This window comes from Nansenia antarctica (genome assembly GCF_963989245.1).
Source record: "Nansenia antarctica genome assembly, chromosome: 5".
In the NCBI taxonomy this organism is placed as follows: Eukaryota; Metazoa; Chordata; class Actinopteri; order Argentiniformes; family Microstomatidae; genus Nansenia; species Nansenia antarctica.
The window spans coordinates 37,805,939-37,829,577 of NC_137690.1; the positions used below are offsets into that span (position 1 = coordinate 37,805,939).

A 23,639-nucleotide genomic window follows, 5' to 3' on the forward strand; every position below is an offset into this window, starting at 1 on the left:
AAGCTCAGTCCTTTGTTTGATTTTTATCAAGCTCCAACTGTGTCTGCGTCTGTGTTTGCTTCAAAATCAAAAGCTCTTTCTGTTGTTCAAACGTTAATGTGGTGAACACACCAGACTGAACTCCCTCAGTTGGTTTGAGCACACCTCCCACTACCAACCCAGATCTTAAACTGGCCATGACATCTTCCTTTAGTCTTTTACTAGGAATTTCAATTACTGTTCAGCAATAGACAGCAACTGGTCCTTAGTACACCGGTCTAATAGTTCTACTGATGGGGAGTCAAACTCCTGTATAATTGAGGCCATAGTAACCTATTCAACCAAAGAAAAAAAAAAGTAAATCACAAACCTTAACACTGAGACCATCAAACTGCGATAACTAAGTATAGGACAGACAGCCCACTTGGAACCTCCCCAGCCCTAACTTAAAGATAACGACCTAACTAACTAACTCAAACCCTAGTCTTCGTGCCGCTACTGGTGGGAGGTATTTATGCACTAAAACCCAGTGGGCAGAAGAGAACACTGCAAAACAGCGCCCCCTCCTGGACCATGGATGTGCCCCTGAGACAAATGCTCTACCCACGGTTGCAGCCACACAATACTCCTTTGCTAACTTCACCATCGGTCTACGGTCATTTTGAGCCCTTAACCACCGCGCTGACACCCCGAGAAGATATGCTTTTAACCGTAAACTCAATGAACCGGGAGTTCACCCGCTGCTGCTGTTTCAAAGTCCCGTTGACAGCGGGGGCAGAGAATATTTCTACCCGGTAATTCCATTCAAATGCCCGCGTCAGTCAGCCTTTTCCGTAGAAATACATCGCTCCGTTATATATATAACGTTACATGTTTTAAGGCTGATCTGTGCATGATAGTGCTGCATTATGTTGATCTATTTATATCGATCTATTCTTGCCAATTCCTTATTACCAGTGGAAAGGGGGAAGGCTAAAACACTTTGAATGGAATAGATAGGACTTTCCATTCAATGAAGCATTGATACTCACTAGAGTTTCTGTAATAGCTTATTAATAAAGATTCGAAAAATTATGCTGACCATCGTATTATCTTAGTTTAATGTCATTTCAATGCATCATAGAACTTTTATTTACAACAACCATAACACAAAAATCGCTATTATGCACCGTCTTTGTCCGTGAATAACACCGGCTGTGGAGGTGGTACAAACACAATACTCCTTTGCTAACTTCACCATCGGTAAACGGTCATTTTGAGCCCTTAACCACCGCGCTGACACCCCGAGAAGTTATGCTTTTAACCGTAAACTCGATGAACCGGGAGTTCACCCGCTGCTGCTGTTTCAAAGTCCCGTTGACAGCCGGGGCATAGAATATTTCTACCCGGGAATTCCATTCAAATGGCCGCGTCAGTCAGCCTTTTCCGTAGAAATACATCGCTCCTTTATATATATAACATTATGGGCCGGTTTCACAGACAAGGCTTAAGCCTAATCCTAGACTAAAAAACGTCTTCAATGGAGATTTTACATTGAAAGTGTGATTTAGTCCAGGACTAGGCTTAAGCCTTGTCTCTGAAACCGGCCCTACATGTTTTAAGGCTGATCTGTGCATGATAGTGCTGCATTATGTTGATCTATTTATATCGATCTATTCTAGCCAATTCCTTATTACCAGTGGAAAGGGGGAAGACTAAAACACTTTGAAGCCAGCCTCTTCGACCTAGAACCAGAGATGCGGGCATGGCTACGCGACACCGAGTTGGACCTCTGACGTTACACGAAAGAAGAATGGAATAGATAGGACTTTCCATTCAATGAAGCATTGAACTGAAATCGGCAGGTAACAGGCACGTAACATCCATATGCTGTATATATACATACATATATTTGACTACCAGCAAGACACCGGAGCACTCTATAAACGCGGAGATTGGAGATTATGTGTAGAACAACATATGTGCAGAACAAAATCCAATAGAAATGATTCAAACATGCAGAAAATCAGGCAGTAGCCATCTCGCGCTGTTATGACGCGTAACTCTACTATCGTCTACTCCTCCTACTAGCTCCGGGTCTGTGTGTATAATGGAAAACCAGAACTGATCAAAAGCGGGCTAAAGTGACCCGACCCGACCTGACACGAACCGGGCTGGGCTGCTGATGGAAAAGCGCCATAAATCACCCAAGACAAATTCCCCTATTGGGAACAAGCCATCTACACCTTAAGGGGATTAACGGTTCCTACCAAGTACACTGACTATCCCAACTAAGTATCGCAGTCCAACAACCTCAACCAAACAATACTTGACTTGTAACTAAACCAAACAACCTTAAACCTAAAGGAAATCTGGGGACAAACAATCTACTCTTCCACAACCAAACTCCAACAAAACAAACAGAGGAGAACAAATGAACACACATGTGAAACTCCCAACACTGGCAACCAATTAACCTACTAATCAACCAATCAATTAACCAAACTAGCAAACCAAAACCAAAGAGAGCCAAACAGCTCTCATAGTATCCCAAACCAAAATTGCCAGTAAGAATCAATCAACAAACCAAGCAAACCAGGTCCAACACAAAATGACGAGCCCCCAATTTGTTACACACCCGAAGGTAGTAACAAATAAGGGAGTCCACACATGTGTTTAAATTATACAATTAAAGTTTTATTTAAGTAAAGGAACCAAAATAAACTAAATAACATGTATATGATTATGGATAAGAATCAGTAGTGTAGGCCATGAGTGAATGGTTGTATAATGTATGTTGTAATGTGTAAGAGGTGTATGGATGTATGTAGTGTAAAACTGAAAGGCCCCAAAACCAGGTACCCAGAGACCTTACCAACAAACCCCCAAAGGAACCCAAATCATAAGGAAGGAAGAGAGAGAGCTGAGGACACCCATCTCCTATATATATCCCCAGCTCCCCAAACCCAGGTGACACCACTCAGCCTAACGACCCACCCACTCTGCCCAGGCTCCAGCCACAGCCAATATGCAGGCAGAGTGGGAGGCGTCACAGCTACGTTGACCATAGATGTCTGCTACGTTGACCAGAGATGTCTGCAACGTTGACCAGAGAGGTCTGCTACGTTGACCAGAGATGTCTGCAACGTTGACCAGAGGTCTGCTACGTTGACCATTCCACATGGAAAACCTCTCACGGTACATAAATCTACCTCTGTGCCAAATTTGGTGAAACTATCACAAAACAGACCTTCTGATAATGCTATGTTTGTAAATTAGTGGCAGTTGTTGGAGACCATTTTGAAAAATGGTTGCTATGGCAGCCTGTAGACAAATCAGCGGTGGCTCCACATCTAAATGTGTCCAGGGTACATACATCTGTGTATGTCACTTGTCAAAAAGTGAAGCCTTCAAATACTGCTGATTAACCAACACTACACTGCATCAGTGCAATAGAACTACCAATTAACTCTAGCGCAGTGGCTCTCAAACCTCTCCTCGGGGACCCCCAGCCGCTCCACATATTTGATCTGTTCCACCACCAGCACACCTGATTCAACTAATCAAGTACAAAGCAAATATGATTTATACTTTATTTTATTGAATCAGGTGTGCTGGTGGTGGAACAGATCAAATATGTGGAGCAGCTAGGCTAGGGGGTCCCCAAGGAGAGGTTTGAGAACCACTGCTCTAAGTGTACTAAACTCATTGTGGTGCACAGCGCCCTCTTCTGAAAATACATAGTCATTACAGCCACGACAGAACCAACGTGAATGGTGAACATCAGACGAGTCCAAAATACTGCATATTAAAAAGACACACACGTGATTATAATTATAAAAGCATGTTTTAATCAAAACAGGAAAGCTCCAGGTACAATGTCTAGCGAACCAGACCCTGGGTGCAATGCTTCATAAACAGAGACAAAGACAACTGTAAAAATGTATTCATACTTACACACAAACACCACCTCTGGTCCCCCCACAGGAATAGATGACTGACTGACATTTCCCACTGATTTAGTTAGGACAGTGTTGCCAGAATGGCCGTATTCCCGCCCAATTGGGCTACTTATGATCACACCGGGCGGCTTTTAGACTGTGCTTAGGCTGGAAAACAATCCCATCTGGCAACACTGGCTTACGGGTAGACAGAGCCTGGCAAACAGCTCAACGTTGGCACGAAACACACTCCGTAATGACATTATCTGATGGGACTCGGGTCTAGTAAGCTCCTTCGGTGCCAACATACATGTTTACTCATCAGCGTTTGTGTTAAGCCTCAACTCTGTAAATCTTCCCTGCCTGCCTTGACTACCTGATGTAGACCACTGGTAACCTACCATACAGCAACACTGTCATCCCCAGTTATAGACCTCATATAGTCAAAGCCTGGATTTTCCTTTGGCGACGTTGATGGAAGACCCCCCCCCCCCCCCCCCAGGACCATAGAGAAGGCCAGGTAAAGAATGAGGCAAGAAAAAGGCCTGAGCAAGCATCAGTGATGAAGTCTATCATCTTCGTCATCACCACTCCTTACCTTCTGGTAGAAGCGCACAGACACGCACAGACACACACACACACACACACACACTCTTTCTCTCTCTCAACTGGTTTCCACCACAGCTGTTTGCGGGCCTGTTCAGAGACCAGAGCCCAGGTGCTCTAATCTCAAACCAGTTTTCCGCGTTCCGACAGATAAAGAACCGGCTCTCAGCCAGGGAAACTGGTTCCAGAGCGGGGCACCGACACCTGGCTGGTCTAGAACAAAGAACAGCTTACGCATTGCCGGGACGGCGGTGACGTGTGCGGTCGTATAGTGATGTAACGACGCGGCTCTCGTAGCCCGCAGAGAAGCAAACCGGTCCGTAGGAGGGTCGTGAAGGGAGGTGGTTGATCTGATCTGAGAGTGTGTAGGAGTTTAACAGCCAGGGCCTGAAGACCTGGGGAGGGGAGCTACAGGATTCCTGAGACCAACTCCAGCCAAACATGTGTGTGTGTGTGTGCACTTGCTCAGCTTTCTGGGTAGATGCCCCATCAGTCTTGGTCTGTGCTGGTATATTTCTAGGGTAGAGGAGACCTGTCTGGTGTGTGTGTGTGTGTGTGTGTGTGTGTGTGTGTGTTTGATTGTAAACCACATAGTCTCTGGGTGTGTGTGTGTGTAGAAGAGACCTGTCTGGTGTGGGTGTGTGTGTGTGAGATTGTAAGCCACATAGTCTCTGGGTGTGTGTGACGTGTCACTTCTTGGCGAAGGAGATCTTCATGGCATTGGTCTGGGTGATCTTGAAGCTCTGCAGGGCCTCCCTGGCCGCGCCCGCCTGCACGTCGTTGTCAAACTCCACGAAGGCGATGTCGTGACGCCCGGGGACCAGACGCACCTCCTTGAACCCCGGGAACCTGAGGACACACACACACAGTCAACATCAGGACACACATGTCGTGGAATTTATTCCTCCGGTAAACAGTTTGACCTCTTGCGACCATCAGTCAGACTGTCTGGGCAGAATTAACACACTTAAAACCCTGATAAGACAATGAAAACCAGTTTCTCTACTTGAAAAGTTGACATTGGCTAGACAGACAGACAGACACATTTAAATGACCACAAAGACCTGATGGATCTCTCTTTTCTCCTGGACCAGACCAAAGCAATAAAAAGCAGTTCTGGGCCTTTGTGTTTCCCCAGGCCAAAACACTCAAAAGGCAGACCAGGTCATTTTGTGATTTTCGTGTTCCTTTTCCACTTTTGTGTCAACTCCCCCATAATCATCATCACAGCTGGCGTCAGGTGACCCCCCTCCTCATTACAGATGTAGACAGGAAATCCCTGTGATTGGCTTGTATTTTACCTAAAGGCGTGGGCTGCCTGTTACCTGTACATAAAAAGCTCGGCTCTGTGCCTTAAATTTCACCTTTCTGAGGATGTTTGACTTGTCTGACATGCGTGTGAACTGTTCTCCTTTTACATAAGACAAATGAAAATACCGTTTCTATGCATTTGAAGAAACCAGGCTACCGTCATCTATTTTGTATTTAGACTACTTGAATAATTCCAGTATGCACGCTACACACTCTCTTAATGGCCAACACACACACACACACACACACTTTCTCATATGCCTTTCTACAAGAACACACACACAGTGATGACCACAGGAAGTAGGAGGTACTGACTGGTTGAAGAGCATGAGCTGTGTGTGTGCATGTGTGTGGTACTGACTGGTTGAAGAGTATGGCTGACAGTGTTTCCTCTACATGCATTTATTGGTGGCGGGCCGCCACGAATGAATTTCCTCCGCTACGAATTGATTCAGTCCACACAAAAAGTTCTCAAAAAAATAAAAATAAATAACAAATCTGAACATTTTAGCTGATTAAAATATATCTGATCCTAGATCAGCGCTATAATGGATGTTGACTAAAAGTGCACCTAAATCCACGCCCATCTCTCTCTAACCGCTGATCCAAAATCAGATTAATGACATTCAGTTGACGACGTGACACAAGGGCTCCTGATTGGTCTAAATGTGAACTGTGGTATTATTGTTATTGTGTACAGGCCACCGTAGTGACATCAGGGGGGTATTCCATCAACATCGCTAAAGGGAAAATCCAGGTTTAGTCTGATAAATCTCGCGAGAGTTCTTAAAAATATCCAGGCATATTCTGATAGGTCTCGCGAGAGTTATCAAAAATAAGCCAGGATTTTCCTTTAGCGACGTTGATGGAATACCCCCCAGGTCAGGTGGGCAGGTTACGACGAGACAACAAGAGACCGGTATTGTAGAGCTTACAGAGCGAGTTAAAATAAAGACACTTACATTGAAATACAGAAGGACTCACGTGTATGTTTAATAGAATAACACGACATGGTGTCAGAAGTCCTGTAAGTGAGTGTTAAGAGTTAGATCGGCCGACAAGTGTCATTTGAGCTCGTGACGGTGAGAAGGGAGAAGAAAAAATGGATGCTAATGCTAACGCGGGAGCAGCTGCAGTCCAGAGAGCTTCTTCGAAAAATTTAACGAAAACAGCGACAGATGGATGGATTTTTCAAGAAAAAAGATATCCCAGACACTTCAAACATTGCTGAAGCTAGCAGTGGCTATGAGCGACCCGAAACTGCATGGCTGGCAGGACCAAAGAAGCTAGGTGGTGGATCAGCTAACAGCGTTTATGGCGGGGTACCACCACCACCACCAGCTACAACTACAACTACAGCGGGAGAGCCATCAGCATCGGCTAGCTGTGTTGGTGTATCAGTTGGTGTATCAGCAGACATTAGCAAGTCAAAAAACTATTCTTATGTGCCGTCACTTTAGCAACGACACAGGATTGTCAAGGGGAAAAGAAGGGGAGACGATTTTTTTATTGACAACGGAATTACATGCTGGAAAAACATGCAGCTAAAATTCAGGGAACATTTGGACCTTCAGAGACACACGGGAGAGGTACGGGAAAACAGGGCTGATGTGGGTGTCATCAAAGGTAAGAGTTTGTTTTCTTTAACTCAGCTGATACTCAGCTGTTTACCGAATGCTCCATCTGACTGTGATTTTACTTCTGTAATGTGGTGGGTTGACATAATTCACGCACGGAACTATAGGTTGAGAGTATTGTTCCGACCGCAGTTGAGTGCGTAGTACCCAAGTTGTTTAGACTGTTCTATTTACTGCTTGAGTGTGTTGTTGACAATCGTTCATGTCCTTCATTAAACGTTTAGCTTTGTCATTTGATACGCCGCCTACGACTACCATCTCTCTGCACTACAGTAAACAGTTAATCAGTAACGTTAGCCGCTTTTGTGCTCATGTAGGCCTACTTCGTATTATATTATAGCTGATGATCTTTGTGTGTGTGTATGTGACTGTCAGTCACAAGTTTATATTCTGTATATTCATTATTATTTTTTTGGCCATCCTCTAGTTTTGGCTGAAATGAGGTCGTTGTTTTGAGAAAAAAAACGCGTGCGCGTGCGTTTCATGCGCGTGCACTAGGGATGGACGGTTTCCAATTATTGAAACCGAAAAACCGTCAGAGAGTAAAACCGCGGTTTTCCGGTTAACCGAAAAATACAGTAAAAAAAAAAAAAAAAAAAAAAAAGTAAAAAAAAAAAAAAAAGAGCGGCAATTTCAAATAATTGAGCCCTACTGCTACAATACACTCATGTCGAACACCATTAAAACACCGTAAGCACAGTCACAACACATTTAGGCTACTTAGTTTCACAAATATAAGTGGAAAGGCAGACTTTTGTAAGCTACACCATACATGAAAACACATGAACACTTAACACACCAGCTCCGCTGATCCAGGGTGCACGCCTGCACGGAAGATCATCTCTTGGAACAGCGTCTTCATTGAATGAACTGCTTTCTCAATATCTTGGTTCTTAGACAAAGTTTCAGCTGCTGCTCAATGTATTTAAATATTTGAATACTGCTCAATAATCACTGAAATATTAGACTTAGAATTATGCAGTGAACATACTTAAAGCTTTTCATAAAAACCACATGCCGCGAGACTGACTCGTCCTGAACTGTCGTAAGTCAATCAACAAAGAATGCCCCATCAAAATAAAAGTGCCCATGGTAGAGCTGTCAAAATAGAGCTTTCAAAATAAATGTACTAATACAGATAGAGATAAATACAGAACTACCTTTGCGTCACCAAGTGACCGCGTATCTTCTGAGACATGCGTTCTGTCATCACTTTCAGTAGCGCCTTCACACACAGTGGCGCTGTGCACAAACACTCTTGATCCGTATAGCTCTTGTTTTATTATATTGTGGTTTAGTAAATACTGCACTTGGAGTTACATTCAATGCATGATTTGTGCTATAGAACATAAATAAAGTTTGATTGATTGATTGATATCAAATCAAATCACATTTTATTTCTATAGCGCATTTCTCACAAAAGTGACCCAATGCGCTTTACAGAGAGCAGCGAAAATGATCTTATTAAATGTAAGCGAGTAATTGTAAAAAACCTTTCCTATCTACCAATAACTGAAGGCAACTATCTTTCCCATAGAGTGATTCGTTACCCTTAAATATAATCCCAATTAGATATTAATCCTCAGTTATTCTTCACAACTGACCAAACCTCTCACTCATTGCGCGGCAGATTCAGACTGTATCATTGTTATTTTCACACACGACAAACATGTGACATGTTCCAGTTTTATTCTTATTCTATTTTATTCTTCTAAAAAAAAAAAAAAAAAAAAAAAAAAAAACGGTTTCAGACGGTTTTGATAAAAAACCGTTTCTATTTTTATAAACCCCGGTTTTCGGTTTAACCGAAAAACCGTCCATCCCTAGCGTGCACGCGAAAAAATATCGCGCGCGCGGTCAGGGCTATCCGCCACCAATGTAAAAATTCCTGGAGGAAACACTGTATGGTGCGTGTGTGTGGTACTGACTGGTTGAAGAGCATAAGCTGTGTGTGTATGTGTGGTACTGACTGGTTGAGGAGCATGAGCTGTGTGTGTGGTACTGACTGGTTGAAGAGTATGAGCTGTGTGTGTGGTACTGACTGGTTGAAGAGCATGAGCTGTGTGTGTGTGTGTGTGGGTGGTACTGACTGGTTGAAGAGCATGAGCTGTGTGTGTGTGTGTGTGTGTGTGGTACTGACTGGTTGAAGAGCATGGACAGCATGAGCTCGTTGGTCTCCTCTGGCAGGTTGGTCAGGAACAGGATGTGGTTGGGAGGGTTCTCTGACACCTGGGGGGGGAGTTTACAATCATACACTGAACAGAGTCTCTCTTTTATTTACATTTTTAATTATTCAATTGTCACTTTATGTTGTTTCGTGGTGTGAGCTGCTGTAACGCCTTCACTTCCCCTCAGCGATCAATAAAATACCTATCTGTACAAAGCTCATAACTGATACCATGCACTTGTACTCTGCAATGTCAATAAAGTTTAATCTAATCTATCAAAAAAACAAAAATCATAATCATAATCCATAGTCCATACCTGTTGGGGGTGAGGCATCTGCCCCGGCATCTGTCCTGGCATCATCTGTCCTGGGGGCATGGCACCAGGGGGCATCTGGCCAGGGCCCATCCCAGGAGGGGGCATCATGCCGGGGGGGGGCATGTAGTGGGGCTGGCCTGGCATGGGCATCATGCGAGGAGCCTGGTTCATGGGCGGCATCCCCTTTAAGAAAACAGAGAGGAAAAGGACACCGGTGTTGAAATCTGATTAGCACTCATGGAACGCCTCTTAAGGCCAATGCACACGGCGTGCGATTTTGTCGGTGGTGTGAATTGAGAATCGAATGTTGTCGTGGGACAAAATCGCACGCCGCGTGCATTGGCCTTTAAAGCCAATCAAATTACTCAGCCCCTTTATGACGGTGCGCACTGCGGCACGCTCTGAGCGAATTTACAAGCGCGGCCGGTGACGTTGCGGCAGCGAGCCGCGCATCCGTCCGAAGAACAGGCTTCAACTCACCAACTGACAAACAGTTCCCGGAACACTCACACACCTAGAGTGCTGAGTGTTCTATGCGGTGTTTACCTAGCAACAACACTCTGATTGTCTAGAAAATGAAGCATCATCATTCATGCATTGAATCACAATGCACTCTAGAACATTCGGGGGACTATTCACCAGGGTTCCCACACCTTCTGAAACATCAAATTCAAGCACCTTTCAAGACTCAATTCCCTCAAATTCAAATTCACTAGATGGTCTCTTGCCTTCTCTACCACAGCACGGCAAAACAATATATTGTGAAATATGTGTCAAGTTAAGCAATACAGAGACTTATTTACTAGTTGACGAGCTGAGTAAAAAAATATGTGAATATATTTATTTTTTGAGAGAGAGAGAGAGAGAGAGAGAGAGAGAGAGAGAGAGAGAGAGAGAGAGAGAGAGAGAGAGAGAGAGAGAGAGAGAGAGGAGAATTCAAGCACTTTCAATGACCCATGTCTATTTTCAAAAACTTTTAAGACCATGATTCTTGTTTTTCAAATCCACAAACTTTCAAGGATTTTAAGGACCCGTGGGAACCCTGATTCACCCTTGGCACTAAATGAGCTACGTCTGAGGTGAGACACGCACCTGCATGGGAGTGGGGACCCCTGGACCCATGGGCGCCACCGCCCCGGGGACCCCCTTCTTGGCTCCCGGCACCTCAGGGGCCTTGGCCACCTTCTTCTTCTCCTTCTTACGGTCTCGCTCCACGTAGGTGCCCTTCATCTTGGCAATGATGTCAGAGTCCAGCTTGGCGTATTGGATGCGCTGTGGAGAGGGAGAGAGAGACAGAGAGACAGACAGACAGAGACACAGAGCCAGACAGACAGGGAGACAGACAGACACAGACAGAGAGAGACAGACAGAGAGAGAGGGAGACAGACACAGACAGAGAGAGAGACAGAAACAGAGAGAGACAGACAGCGAGACAGAGACACAGAGAGAGAGAGAGACAGGGTAACAATAATTCAGTCATGTCTTGTTTAATTTGTCATTACTTTGAGTAGTTCTACTGCTGCTCACCATAGGTTTGTACTGTGTTGTGAATGGGTTAGCTGCTCACCATAGGTTTGTCGTAGAACGGGAACCCTTGCATGGAACGCAGGGCGTTGGAAGCGCTGTTGACCTCCTTGAAGATGACGAAGGCCTGGCCTCTCATTTTCAAGGAGCGGGCCACTAGAATGTCCAGGATCTGCCCAAACTGCGAGAAGATGGCGTACAACGACTTCTTCAGCTCTGGGGATAGATAACAAAAGCATACATGTGTTAGCCAGGTCATACATCGCTGATACAGCCACTATGGTAGATACCAGACACTTTTGGAGCTGGTCACATTGTTTAGCACTAGCTATAAATACAGATAGACATAAGATACACAGCTGGATAGAGAAATGGTTAAGTCAGTTACAAAGATGATATGGGTTACCATCTTTTTTAATCTTCTCATTGAGGTTGTTGATGTAGATGGTGTGGTTGAGTCTCATGTCCTGGCCCGCCATCTTGACGGAGGAGGAGACAGCACACACGAGAGCTTAGCTGGCAAAATAACTAGCCGTTTTTTTTTTATTAAAGGGTCTGGATTAATGTCAGAACAAAATTACACATGTTGTGCTGTGACACGTTTAACATTATCGCACCTAATAGAAAATGAATGTATGAATTAAGACACTTTCGTTTGTAACTAGGCAACCGGTTAGCCGCTAGCTATCGTCGACCAATGCAATTGAGTCTTCTTGGTTTACTAGAACGCTAATAATCCATATATTCACTGCTGCAATTTCATTTTAAAGTTGCTCAGTCATTATAAAACGGAAATCACGATAGATAAAGAAAAAACAACGTCTTTTGCATACCTTTTATCGTCTCAATCAGCCTCGAGGGTGATGAATGGAAGTGGGTGGCCTGTCGTGCGGCTAAACTAAGCTAGCTGCTGCAACACTGCGCCTGCGCGTTGGCACGGGATTCAATCGTCTGACTGGTTTTTGATTGGCTTCTATACATTCCGGTTCTGGCCCAGTGTCCTTTGTCATTGGATAACTTTGGAGGAGAGCCCGCTCCCTCTGTCGTCGTTCCGACTGCTACACGTCAGACATAGGGTTGCCAGATGGGCCGGGTTACCGTCGAATGGGCTACGTTTAATCACACTGGGCCAGCAAAAGAAGCATTTGGGCGGTTGGGCTGGATAAATAGCATCAAAATAGCATTTGGTGGTATCAAAAAGTGCCTGAAAGTAAAAAAAAATGCTTGAAGTTAAAACACACACCATAGTAGCTACATACAATGTGCAGGTTTTTATTTTTATTTTACAAACATTATTGGCAACAGACATACAGTTTAGGGGCAGGAGATGGGCACCTACTCAATAGTAATGAGCGGTTTTCTGACAAGGTTTTGGGCTGGTTTTTGGTGGATTTAGCGGTTTTTAGACTGTGGTTAGGCTGGAAATTGTCAATCCTATCTGGCAACCCTGCGGCTACACATCAGACACGTTATTCGGATTAGATCAACTTTCACCGTCCTGTCCTGCGTTTGTTATCCCATGATGATACACTACGAATAACTTGTAATTTCGACACAAGAGACAACGTGGGATCTCTCTGACAGTGGCAGACACAGGGAGCTTATCTCTTTAAATGGTCGCCTGTGACCAAATATGGAATACATATTACAGTAGCTAGCTTGTGCAAGTCAGTGTAGTTGGTAGGCTAAACGTAGCTGAACTTGTCCAACTACAGTCCCTGCTTTTGAAGTCGTGGGCATGCAACTGCAACCATGCAATAAAGTGAGTCTTCATGAAACGGTCTCTGGCCTATGATACTGCAGAATGAATCCTATTGTACCGAGTAGGTGATATATCGCTTGCTAAATGTATGTTTAAATGACAATACCAAGACCATTCATTCAAATCAGATAGAGAGGCGTGGTGATTTGTCAAGCAGGTTGAATGACAAACTACTCCATAAATTGGGACAGATGATATCAGTGTCAAGAAGAGTCAACAAGTGCTCGTGTATTTCCTGCAACCTTAGTCGATCATGTGCATCATGCAATTGCATTAATTCCCTCCCTTGCCCCCCAACCACACAGAATCACATAGAACTTTGCAAAGAGAGATACAGGAAATGTCCATGGAGCTACTTCCACCCCCACCTCCAGGACCACCACCCCCACCTCCAGCTACCTCAGAGCCCAGCAAGAAGAAGCTGTACCAGGCCATAGCTGCAGGAAAGTCCCCTGTCGAGGGAGATTACACAGAGGCCCTCGTGCTGCTCAGTCAGAGGGAGAGCAGGTGGGTGACTGTGACTGACCACAGAAGAAGAAAACGTTTTTCCTCGAGCAGAAATGAAGGTGTATTCAAAATCTGCAGCATTTCAAACGACTCTGCCTTGTGCAGCAAGTTCGGCCGCATTTCCTTTGCGTGGGTGTTTCAAACGTGTGAACAAGGTGGTGATAGTGGGTTTTTGTTTTGCCTGCAGTTTTAGGAAGGACCTGCAATGGATGCTGTTCAATAAGTACGTGCCTTCCCTCATCCAAGATGGCCCACAGTAAGTCTCTACACCTCTATTACACCCCTTTCTTCATTGGTTGAAGAATTGTTCCCACTTCAAAAGCACTGGAATGCATTCATGTACTTTAACAAATGGACTTATTGTAAGTCGCTTTGGATAAAAGCGTCTGCCGAATGACTGAAATGTTCAATGGTAATGTCCTTGAAATGATCACTGACCTAACATGAGAGGATGAGTGACACGCAGGGTTGCTCCCGTATTTGGGGCTGAATATACGGGACATTCGTGGATACAGGACCTCCCTTGTCTCGTATATTCATCCAATCACAGCCCCCCTCCTCCTGCGTACGTGTAGCGTAAATGCGCCAATTCCCTGTGCAGTGGCACGCCATAGTAAGTAACACATGTGCAGATATGTGAGTTGGCCTTTGACCCCTAGGCTGATGGCTGTCTGGGGCGGTACAGGTCTGTCTGTTGACAGTCATGTTCTACTCCCTAGGGAAGGCCCGATGGTGCGTTCAAGTCTTCCTCAGAAACCCCCCCAAAAATGTATTATGATTTCTAATAATGGTACAAGGGAGTGGTAACAAATAAATGAAGAGAAATAGAATAACACAAATCCAGTAGAAATACAAAATTCCCATAAACCTACCCCCCCCCCCCCCCCTTTCCCCTTCCCAATCTCCCTTTACCCCAACAGTCCCCCAACTCCCCCTCCTCCCACAAATGTCCCTCCCGCCAAATACATCCAACCCACCCGCCCAATCACAGCCCCGCGCCCCCCACCCTACAGGACCCTATGGAAAGAGCAAATAGATTAGCCTATAGTAGTGTCTTGGGAGTTAGTTTGATCCCAGCAAGAAATATTGTCAGATATTGCCTGATGCCTGCTGGCAATCCAGTGTTCCATGCTGGCTATGTCTATATAGTCTAATATCCACCTCTGCGTGGTCAAGAAATGGGGTGACTTCCACCTGCAAGCTATAAGCCTTTTGGCCGCTGTAAGGCCGGCCATCCAGATGCCTATTGAACTTTGGCTGATTCTTTGATACTCGGGTATCATTTCTGAGTGAGTTATTTCGGAGGAGCGTTTGAAGGCAGCATGATCTGTAAGCAGGAGGCACAGTGTGATGTGTTTTGTACGCTCAGGTGCGGTTTGGTGGCTTTGTGGATGGCAGCTCACCTACGGCAACCTCCTCTGAGTGTTACCATGGATACCGTAGTCCAGAAAGCGCTGGACAGGTGCTACACCGCGCAGGGAGAGATGTTCTCAGGTAACGGCTTGTTCCTGTCTGGGGGTCGATGCACATTACTGTAGTGAGATAAAGTCTGTGTATGTGTGTGCGTGTGCGTGTGCGTGTGTATGTGTATGTGTATGTGTGCGTGTGCGTCTGTGTGAATGAGTAGGTAAATACAAGGGCTCTGTTTCAAGTCAAAGTCAAAAGTCACTTTATTGTTTGTGTAAGAGCAGGGTGGTGTGTATTTGCTAACGTTGACATCATGGAATTGGAATTCCATTTCTACACCCGTGTGTGTGTGTGTTCCAGCCCGTGACATGGCCCTGCTGGCGGAGGAGGTGTGTGTGTGCAGAGCAGAGCTCCTGTCAGGAGGGATGGGTGGAGACAACGCCACCGCCATTTTGAGACACCTGACTGAAGGACAGCCTGTCCTCATCCCGGATCCTTAACACACACACACACATATATATACACACACACACACACACACACACATTTACGCTTGACTCATCATGTCATACCGTCTATATCATCTGGTTGCATCATTATTTTTATATATAATAATTATATATATAATTATATAATACGGTGTGTATATATATATATATATATATATAATAATAAACATATCATTAATTATATGTAATTATGACCATATATCTGTCTATGTAAGTGAGTATCAGACTGTAAGAGCCAATGTTTATTGACCAGTAGGAGATTTACAGTACAGCGTGTGTGTGTGTTGTACTGTACTGGGCTGTACTATACTATACTGGGCTGTACTATACTGTACTGGGCTGTGCTATACTGAACTGTACTGGGCTGGACTATACTGTACTGGGCTGTACTATACTCTACTGGGCTGGGCTATACTGAACTGTACTGGGCTGGACTATACTGTACTGGGCTGTACTATACTGTACTACACTGTACTGGGCTGTACTATACTCTACTGGGCTGTGCTGTACTGGGCTGTACTATACTGTACTGGGCTGTGCTATACTGAACTGTACTGTGCGGTACTGGGCTGTACTGGGCTGTGTGCTGTTTCAGGCCCTTGACTGTGTGTTCAGGTATGACATGGACTTCAACCACGAGCCGTGCTCACGCACTGGACACAGAGCACACTGGGCAGTGGCCTCAGGTGAGACTGGGTAACACACACACACACACACACACACAATTTCCATAGTGCCTCACACCTAACCTCTCCATCTCCCCCAGGCGTTCTCTTAGGCCTGGAGCAGGGGAGCGTGAGCAGAGAGCACACCCAGCCAGACCCCACCCTGCCCTGGCTCCACCTGCCCAGGGACTGCCCCCCCCCGTGCCCCGCCCCCCCACCACCACCACCACTGCGGGGGTCAGAGAGGCCTACGTCCTTCATCTGGGGTGGCTGTGGCTCAGGAGGTAGAGACGGCGTCTCGCTCTATTTACCCCTGGACAACATGGAGTTTGAAGACTGCGTAACACGTCCTAAGCGTCAGACACGCCGACCAGCCCGTTTGGACGACTACCACGTCAACTATGACCAGAACAGGCAACGAGACAGGCATGGGTACAAAAAAGAGTGGACATCTCACGAGGAGGGAGCGGCCAGGATGACCCCCCTCTACTCCACCCCCTCTCCCTACACTGATCACTACAGGCGGAATGCTGTCCTCCAGGAGGCGGACCTGTACCATCCAGAGCGTCTGAAGTACAGTCGGAACCCCAGCTAGCCCACCTACAGTATCCAGAGAGAGAGCCCAGGGAGGAGATTCAAGAACAACCTTCACTCCGTCATGTACCCCACGAACACACCCTGAGAGACGAACTCAGGGAAATACAGAGAGAAACCGCCACGCTACAGCAGTCACAGCAGGCCATTCATGCTGATGTGGCTACACTCCGTGAAGCTCAGGCCGAGATTAGGAGGCTAACCAACACAGTAACCCGCCTTCAGCAAGCTACGCCACACTCCGTCAGCCACTCTCACACCCATCCTGTCCACATTGAGGATGAAGAAGACTGGCCCGAACCCCCGCCGCCTTGGCCAGATACAGCGGACTATGAAGAGCCGTCATCTCAACCGACGATAGACCGGTTGGACGCGATGATTGTGGAGCTACAGCTAATGAAGAGCCAAGCCATGTCAGCTAGCCGCCGGCAAGCGGCACCAGTGAAGACCGGCAGTCAACCGGTACACCTACAACCCCAGCAGCTAAGCAGAGAGCTCTATCAGGCCTACACAGCGGGCTATCCACCTCAGCAGCCTCCACAACCATTCCAGCCTCCAGTACAGCCTCCACCCCCGAGGTCTACGTACCACGCTGCTACGTCGACGCCGCCGCAGCTCCCGTACCAGTACCAGCCTGCGTACCAGACTGCACCCATCCGAGCTACACCCTACGTCGCTGCGTATGTACCTCAGCAGCCTCCAAACTACCACCAGCCTGCATATGCACAGCATATACCTCCTAGAGCCCCGTCCCATGCAGCAACCTATACACCTCGACAGCCTGGCCACCCTCCAGTCTCTACACAACTAGCCTCATGGATGCAGAGACAGGGCCATCAGACCCCTGTTCTACCGCGCTACGACCCAGCAGCCACAGCTGAAAGGATCTACAGGGGCCCACGCCCAACCATACCCAACTTCAGCAGCCGTGACCCCTGTGAGTTTGCACGTTTAAAGATAGCTCTGGGAAATCTCCTGCCCATAGATGGGACTGAACTGTTCAAGTACCAGATCCTCGTAGACCATCTGAAGTTCGAGGAGGCAAAGTTGCTAGCAGATTCATTCCTCAACTCCCCCACGCCCTACACGGACACCATGTCAGCCCTCAATGAGAAATTTGGCCAGCCCCACCAAATAGCTCTCAAGAAAATAGCCAGTGTCCTGGACTCACCTGATGTTCACCGTGGGGACACCGCTGCCTTTTAGCGGTTTGCCCTCCATGTCCAGTCGCTGGTCGGCCTTCTAAAGACATTGGGCACTGACGGGGATGTGGAACTCCGCTGTGGGTCTCATGTGGCAAGACTGCTATGCAAACTACCCCCAGAGCAACGGGCGGACTTCCGCCGATGCACTTTCCGGGAGCCAAGAACTGTTCCCACCCTGCTCGATTTGGCACAGTGGCTCCAGTATGAATCGTGGTGCCAGGACTTCGACGGACAGATATCATCCAAAGTGGTGAAAGAGCAGCACGCATCCAGGTCAGAGGGTCGCCATGGACAGCGGCCCACTACTGTCCTCCACGGATCAAAGGGCCCTGAGTCCACGGGAGACTCCAAGGGGAAGAAGGGGAGAATCAAGCCCTACCGTCCTTTTTTTTTTTTTTTTTTTTATTTGTTTTTCAGATTTTATCCCTTTTTCACCCAATTTGGTAGCCAATTTAACCCAACTTAGCATCCAATTATCCCCTGCCTATTGCATAGGATCCGCCGCACGACCCCGTGGCCGGCAGTCCCAGAGGAGGGCGCCAGGCAGACTAGGCTGACTGGCTCCTCGAACCCAGTACCGTTATTCCGGCACCCAGGGGGCGGTGTTGCGCGACGGATCCTAGTCCAGAAATACTCCTATACACCCCTCGGAAGCGGCCGGCCAATATGCCGCTTCCCGTGTGCCTCGGCCATATCTGGATCTGGCGAGCCGGGATACGAACCCCGGCCCCGGTGGGCAGCATGCACTAGCGGCCAGTGCGTAGACCGCTACACCACCGCGGGGCCCTACCGTCCTTTTTGTGAAAATGAGGAACACTTCCTCAGCCAGTGTGAAGAAGTCACAAAGCTGACCAAAGAAAAGCTCACAGACTGGATAAAGGCCAACAAGAGGTGCTGGCGCTGTGCAAGGCCTCACCAAGCAGCCCAATGTGACCTCAAGAAGCCCTGCAGCCTGTGCCAAGGGAAACATCTCCGCGTCCTACATGAAGTCAACGAGCGATCACCGAGACCATCGGCGAAGGAGGAGAGTGGCCAGGTGAGCTCTGTCACTGAGACCCTGTACGTCGGTCGACCACCAGAGGGCAACAGAGTTCTACTGAAGGTCGTCAAAGTGCTCCTCCATCATGGCAATCGCACTACAGTATAACCACCTATGCCATCCTGGACGACGGGTCCGAAAGGACTATGCTCCTGTCAGCGGCTGCCAGAGAGCTCGGCCTACAAGGCACACGTGAGGACCTGACCTTGCGGACCATCAGACAGGACGTCCAGACTCTCCGCGGCTCTACAGTAGCCTTCCACATCTCTCCTGCCTCTGATCCAAAGACCAGCTTCCTAGTCTCCCGGGCCTTCACTTCCGCTTGCCTGGGTCTGGGTGACCAGTCCTACCCGATGGACCGACTCCAGAAGAGGTACCCCCACCTGGCTGGCCTGCCAATCAAGCCCTTTCAGAGTGTTAGACCACTGGTGCTTATTGGCTCCGACCACCCAGACCTGATCACCGCCATCGAACCAGTCAGACTGGGTCCTCGAGGTGGGCCCGCCGCTGTCCGTACCAGACTGGGTTGGACCCTTCAGGGCACAGCACGGTTAATCCAGCAGCCTTTACGTCCACAGCAGTGTCTGTTGACATCAGTTCCGACACAAGATTCAGAACTGTTCAAGCATGTTAGAAGACTCTGGCAGCTAGACACTCTTCCATACAGGAGTGAGAAGGTCGTAACCAGGTCGAAGCAAGACCATGCAGCAGGTTGCAGGAGTCATGCGCTATGCCACGCCTCTTCTGCGCAAGGGAGGCATGCCTCTCCTACGAGCCCCCAAAGAAGCCGTCCTGCCGAGTCTGCGGAGCACAGAACGACGACTGGCTAAAGATCCAGAGCACCGACCCATAGAGTACGGCGTTCCCACGATGCGGAACATCTACAGGGTTTTAGCCAGCCAGTATGACCCCCTGGGGTTCATATTACCCTACACCACTCGGGCCAAGATGCTCGTCAGACGCCTTTGGGAGAAACACAGAGACTGGGATGATCCTTTCCTGCCCCAAGACCTCCTACAAGCCTGGAACGACTGGGAGGAAGAGCTACAGTTCCTGCCCCAAGTCACCTTGCCACGAGCATATGTACCAGCTGGAGTAGACGAGTCAAGTGTCACCCACGAAGTCCACGTGTTCACCGATGCTTCCGAGCAAGCTTACGGCTCGGTGGCGTACCTGAGAACGGTCGACAGTCAAGGCCAAGTCCATCTGTCCTTCCTCCTGGCCCGCTGGGCTGTGCTATGCTGAACTGTACTATGCTGAACTGTACTGGGCTGTACTTTACTGTACTATACTGGGCTGTACTATACTATACTGGGCTGTACTATACTCTACTGGGCTGTACTATACTGGGCTGTACTATACTGTACTGGGCTGTACCATACTGGGCTGTACTATACTGTACTGGGCTGTACTATACTGGGCTGTACTATACTGTACTGGGCTGTACTATACTGGGCTGTACTATACTCTACTGGGCTGTACTATACTGGGCTGTACTATACTCTACTGGGCTGTACTATACTGGGCTGGGCTGTACTATACTCTACTGGGCTGTGCTATACTGTACTGGGCTGTACTGGGCTGTGTGCTGTTTCAGGCCCTTGACTGTGTGTTCAGATATGACGAGGACTTCAACCACGAGCCGTGCTCACGCACTGGACACAGAGCACACTGGGCAGTGGCCTCAGGTGAGACTGGGTAACACACACACACACACACACAATTTCCATAGCGCCTCACACCTAACCTCTCCATCTCCCCCAGGCGTTCTCTTAGGCCTGGAGCAGGGGAGTGTGAGCAGAGAGCACACCCAGCCAGACCCCACCCTGCCCTGGCTCCACCTGCCCAGGGACTGCCCCCCCCCGTGCCCCGGCCCCCCCCCCACCACCACCACCGCGGGGGTCAGAGAGGCCTACGTCCTGGCCAAGCAGGGGAAGAGCCTGCGCTACCAGCTGTGGAGCCTGGCCAGCGTCGCCCGTAGCAACAGCCAGCTGAGGGAGATGGACCCCAACAGGGCCGGGGACAGCGGCCAGTACGTGGTGCCCCGGGGAGGGGTGGCGGCCGGGCTGGGGGGCCAGGTGGTGCTGCTACACACTGGGGCAGTGAGGGGGTGGGGGGGAGGGGGCTTCATCTGGGGTGGCTGTGGCTCAGGAGGTAGAGACGGCGTCTAACGGTCGCGAGGTCGGCAGATCGGCGGTTCGAACCCCGGCTGCTGGCCACATGTCGAGGTGTCCTTGGACAAGACACTGAAGACCCCCAAGTTGCTCCCAACAAGACACTACCAAGAGTCCTCCTCACATCGCAGACGAGTATGAACTTGTATGAAGTGGCCTTGGTGATAAACGTGAAGGAAACGGCTATGGTTAACATTTTGTGTTGGTATGTGTGTAAACCTGGCTCTGATATCAGCCAGGACCCCCCCCCCCCGATGATTCGCAAACTTGGCGGAAACTCTTCCTATTTGCGCGAACGCTTTCCTGCACCTTTACAACCAAGACCACCACGTGCCTTACTGATGATCAGATGACGACGTGTTCATAATAGGTGTTACGTGTTAATAATGTTTACTGAAAGAAATACACTCAGAATAAAGGCGATATAATACATAGTAGTGTGTTCGTTTTTGTACTTGCATAACATTGCCTGTCTCAGATGATTATACTGTACTGTATAGTGTATACTGTATAGATGTTACATCATTCTACCATACCCACATTGAGCATGTCTCTGTATCCTCTGTTGGGACAGTACAGGACTCATTTCTGTTTGTGTGGATGAGTGAATAGAAAGACGCCACTGTTTCTTTGTTCCAGTTTATTGCGATCAGTGTTATTCCACACAGAGAGAGAGAGCAGGGATCTGTAGTCTCCAGGGGCCCACCTCCCCCTGTCATGCAGCAGAGAAAAGGGTTTTGAAAACTACTAAAATGTCCGCCCCACCCTAATACACACAGTTCTCAGCCACACACACACACACACACACATCTCATAGTCTGACCATCTTGGTGGACCAGCTGGTTAAGATAAACACAAGGATACACGACATAAGTTACATAACACTTTGTAAACAATATGTTTATCCAGTTTAAATGCCTCTGCAGTGTGTAATCTCTGAGATAGATATCTAGTGTAGGAATAGGATTCCAATTCCATGATGTCACTGTTGACACATGCATACCAAACAGCACTCACACACACAGAGCACTTGTATTTTCCAAGTAGAATGTCCTACACACACACACGCACATGCACACGCACACACACACACACACCCACACCCACACCCACACACAGCTGCCTGAAAACTGTTGAAGGAGAAAGAGTAAGATGAAAAGGAATGTTGGCTAACGCTGACAGTCACAAGACATGACGACAGTCTGATAAACATGTCAAATGTCCGGCAAATGTATCAAATGTGTTATATATGATCACTGGTATAAAAATACTATCATATTAATCATACAAAACAACAGTCCAGGGGGGGGTTGTGGGTGTATGGTATATTGGAATGGACAGAGGATTGTCTGTATGAACCACAGTCCCTCTCCCAGAGCACGACACGTCTACAGTAGCAAACAATAAATATATGGAAGTGACAACTTCACATTTTTCCCGTCGTATAAACACAAACCACCACAATGTAGCCGTCGATATGAAACATCACCCAACCAGTAAGACATAATACGTACCAAACTTAAATGTTCCAGTTTGTAATAGAATTCAACAGAACAAGAAAAAACAAAAAAACACTTTGTGTCCCAAACAGTGAGTCAACTTCCATGAAACAGAAAAAGAAAAAAAAAAAAAGTTTCTGAGGAAAAACCCAGGAAACTAAAGAGGAGTCACTGATGGTCAGGTTAGGTTGAGGGCTGGTTTCACAGACAAGGCTGAGACTAATACTACTACTTCTACCTGGATTAATAATCACACTTCCAATGTCATATCTCCATTGAAGATGCTTTTTTCAGTCTAGGATTAGGCTTAAGCCGTTGTCTGTGAAGCCAGCCCTAAAAGAGGCAGGACTTTGTTCAATGGCTTTTTTCTGAGTAACCGTAGTAACCATAGTAAGTAACCGTAGTAACCATAGTAGCAATAGTGCAACACATTCTACTGCAGCTCGTCATGGCGACCGAGCCACATCCCCACTAGGGTGGAAAGTTAAAAACATTAAAAACATTCAACCCTTCCCCTAGTTTCTGCTGGATTAGACAGAGAGCACCAGCCCCCCCCCCCCTCCTAAAAACACCGTAAATTATCACTCGAGTCATATAAACACATTTTAGAAATATATATATATATATATTCAGGGGGAACTCGCCAAAAACACGGAGTCCATACAGCAGAAAAAGTACAACAAACTGTATAAAGAGGCTATTTGAAGGCAAAACAATAATTAAATAACTGTATTTACACATAGAAAGAGGCTAAGCACTGGATATATTACAATATACAAGTGTTCCAGGCATTCTAGTGTTGTTGAGTACATAGAGC

General features: G+C 47.3%; 2 protein-coding genes across 2 annotated transcripts; one reads left to right on the top strand and one right to left on the bottom strand.

The window, feature by feature from the left end:
• Window positions 1–4,406: 4,406 nt before the first annotated feature.
• snrpa (small nuclear ribonucleoprotein polypeptide A) lies at window positions 4,407–12,369 on the bottom strand. Its single transcript, XM_080532769.1, has 7 exons — window positions 12,295–12,369; window positions 11,868–11,940; window positions 11,505–11,677; window positions 11,030–11,209; window positions 9,938–10,120; window positions 9,594–9,682; window positions 4,407–5,354 (listed from the first exon to the last, which is right to left on the bottom strand). Exons 2-7 carry the CDS (start codon window positions 11,938–11,940, stop codon window positions 5,195–5,197), a joined length of 858 nt encoding a protein of 285 aa, XP_080388895.1. The 5' UTR covers window positions 12,295–12,369; the 3' UTR covers window positions 4,407–5,194.
• Window positions 12,370–13,534: 1,165 nt separating this feature from the next.
• Window positions 13,535–21,320, top strand: actmap (actin maturation protease; the record flags this gene model as incomplete). The annotated part of the gene is made up of 6 exons (XM_080531603.1): window positions 13,535–13,730; window positions 13,918–13,986; window positions 15,100–15,224; window positions 15,498–15,633; window positions 20,767–20,837; window positions 20,914–21,320. Exons 1-6 carry the CDS (start codon window positions 13,564–13,566, stop codon window positions 21,318–21,320), a joined length of 975 nt encoding a protein of 324 aa, XP_080387729.1. The 5' UTR covers window positions 13,535–13,563.
• Between the last annotated feature and the right edge of the window lie 2,319 nt (window positions 21,321–23,639).

Coding starts and splice junctions, on each gene's coding strand:
- snrpa (XM_080532769.1), bottom strand. CDS start 11,940: ATGGCGGGCCAGGACATGAGACTCAACCACACCATCTACATCAACAAC. Junction 10,121..11,029: donor GGGTCCCCACTCCCATGCAG/GTGCGTGTCTCA, acceptor GTTTTCTTAAAG/GGGATGCCGCCCATGAACCA. Junction 9,683..9,937: donor AGATGCCTCACCCCCAACAG/GTATGGACTATG, acceptor CTCCCCCCCCAG/GTGTCAGAGAACCCTCCCAA.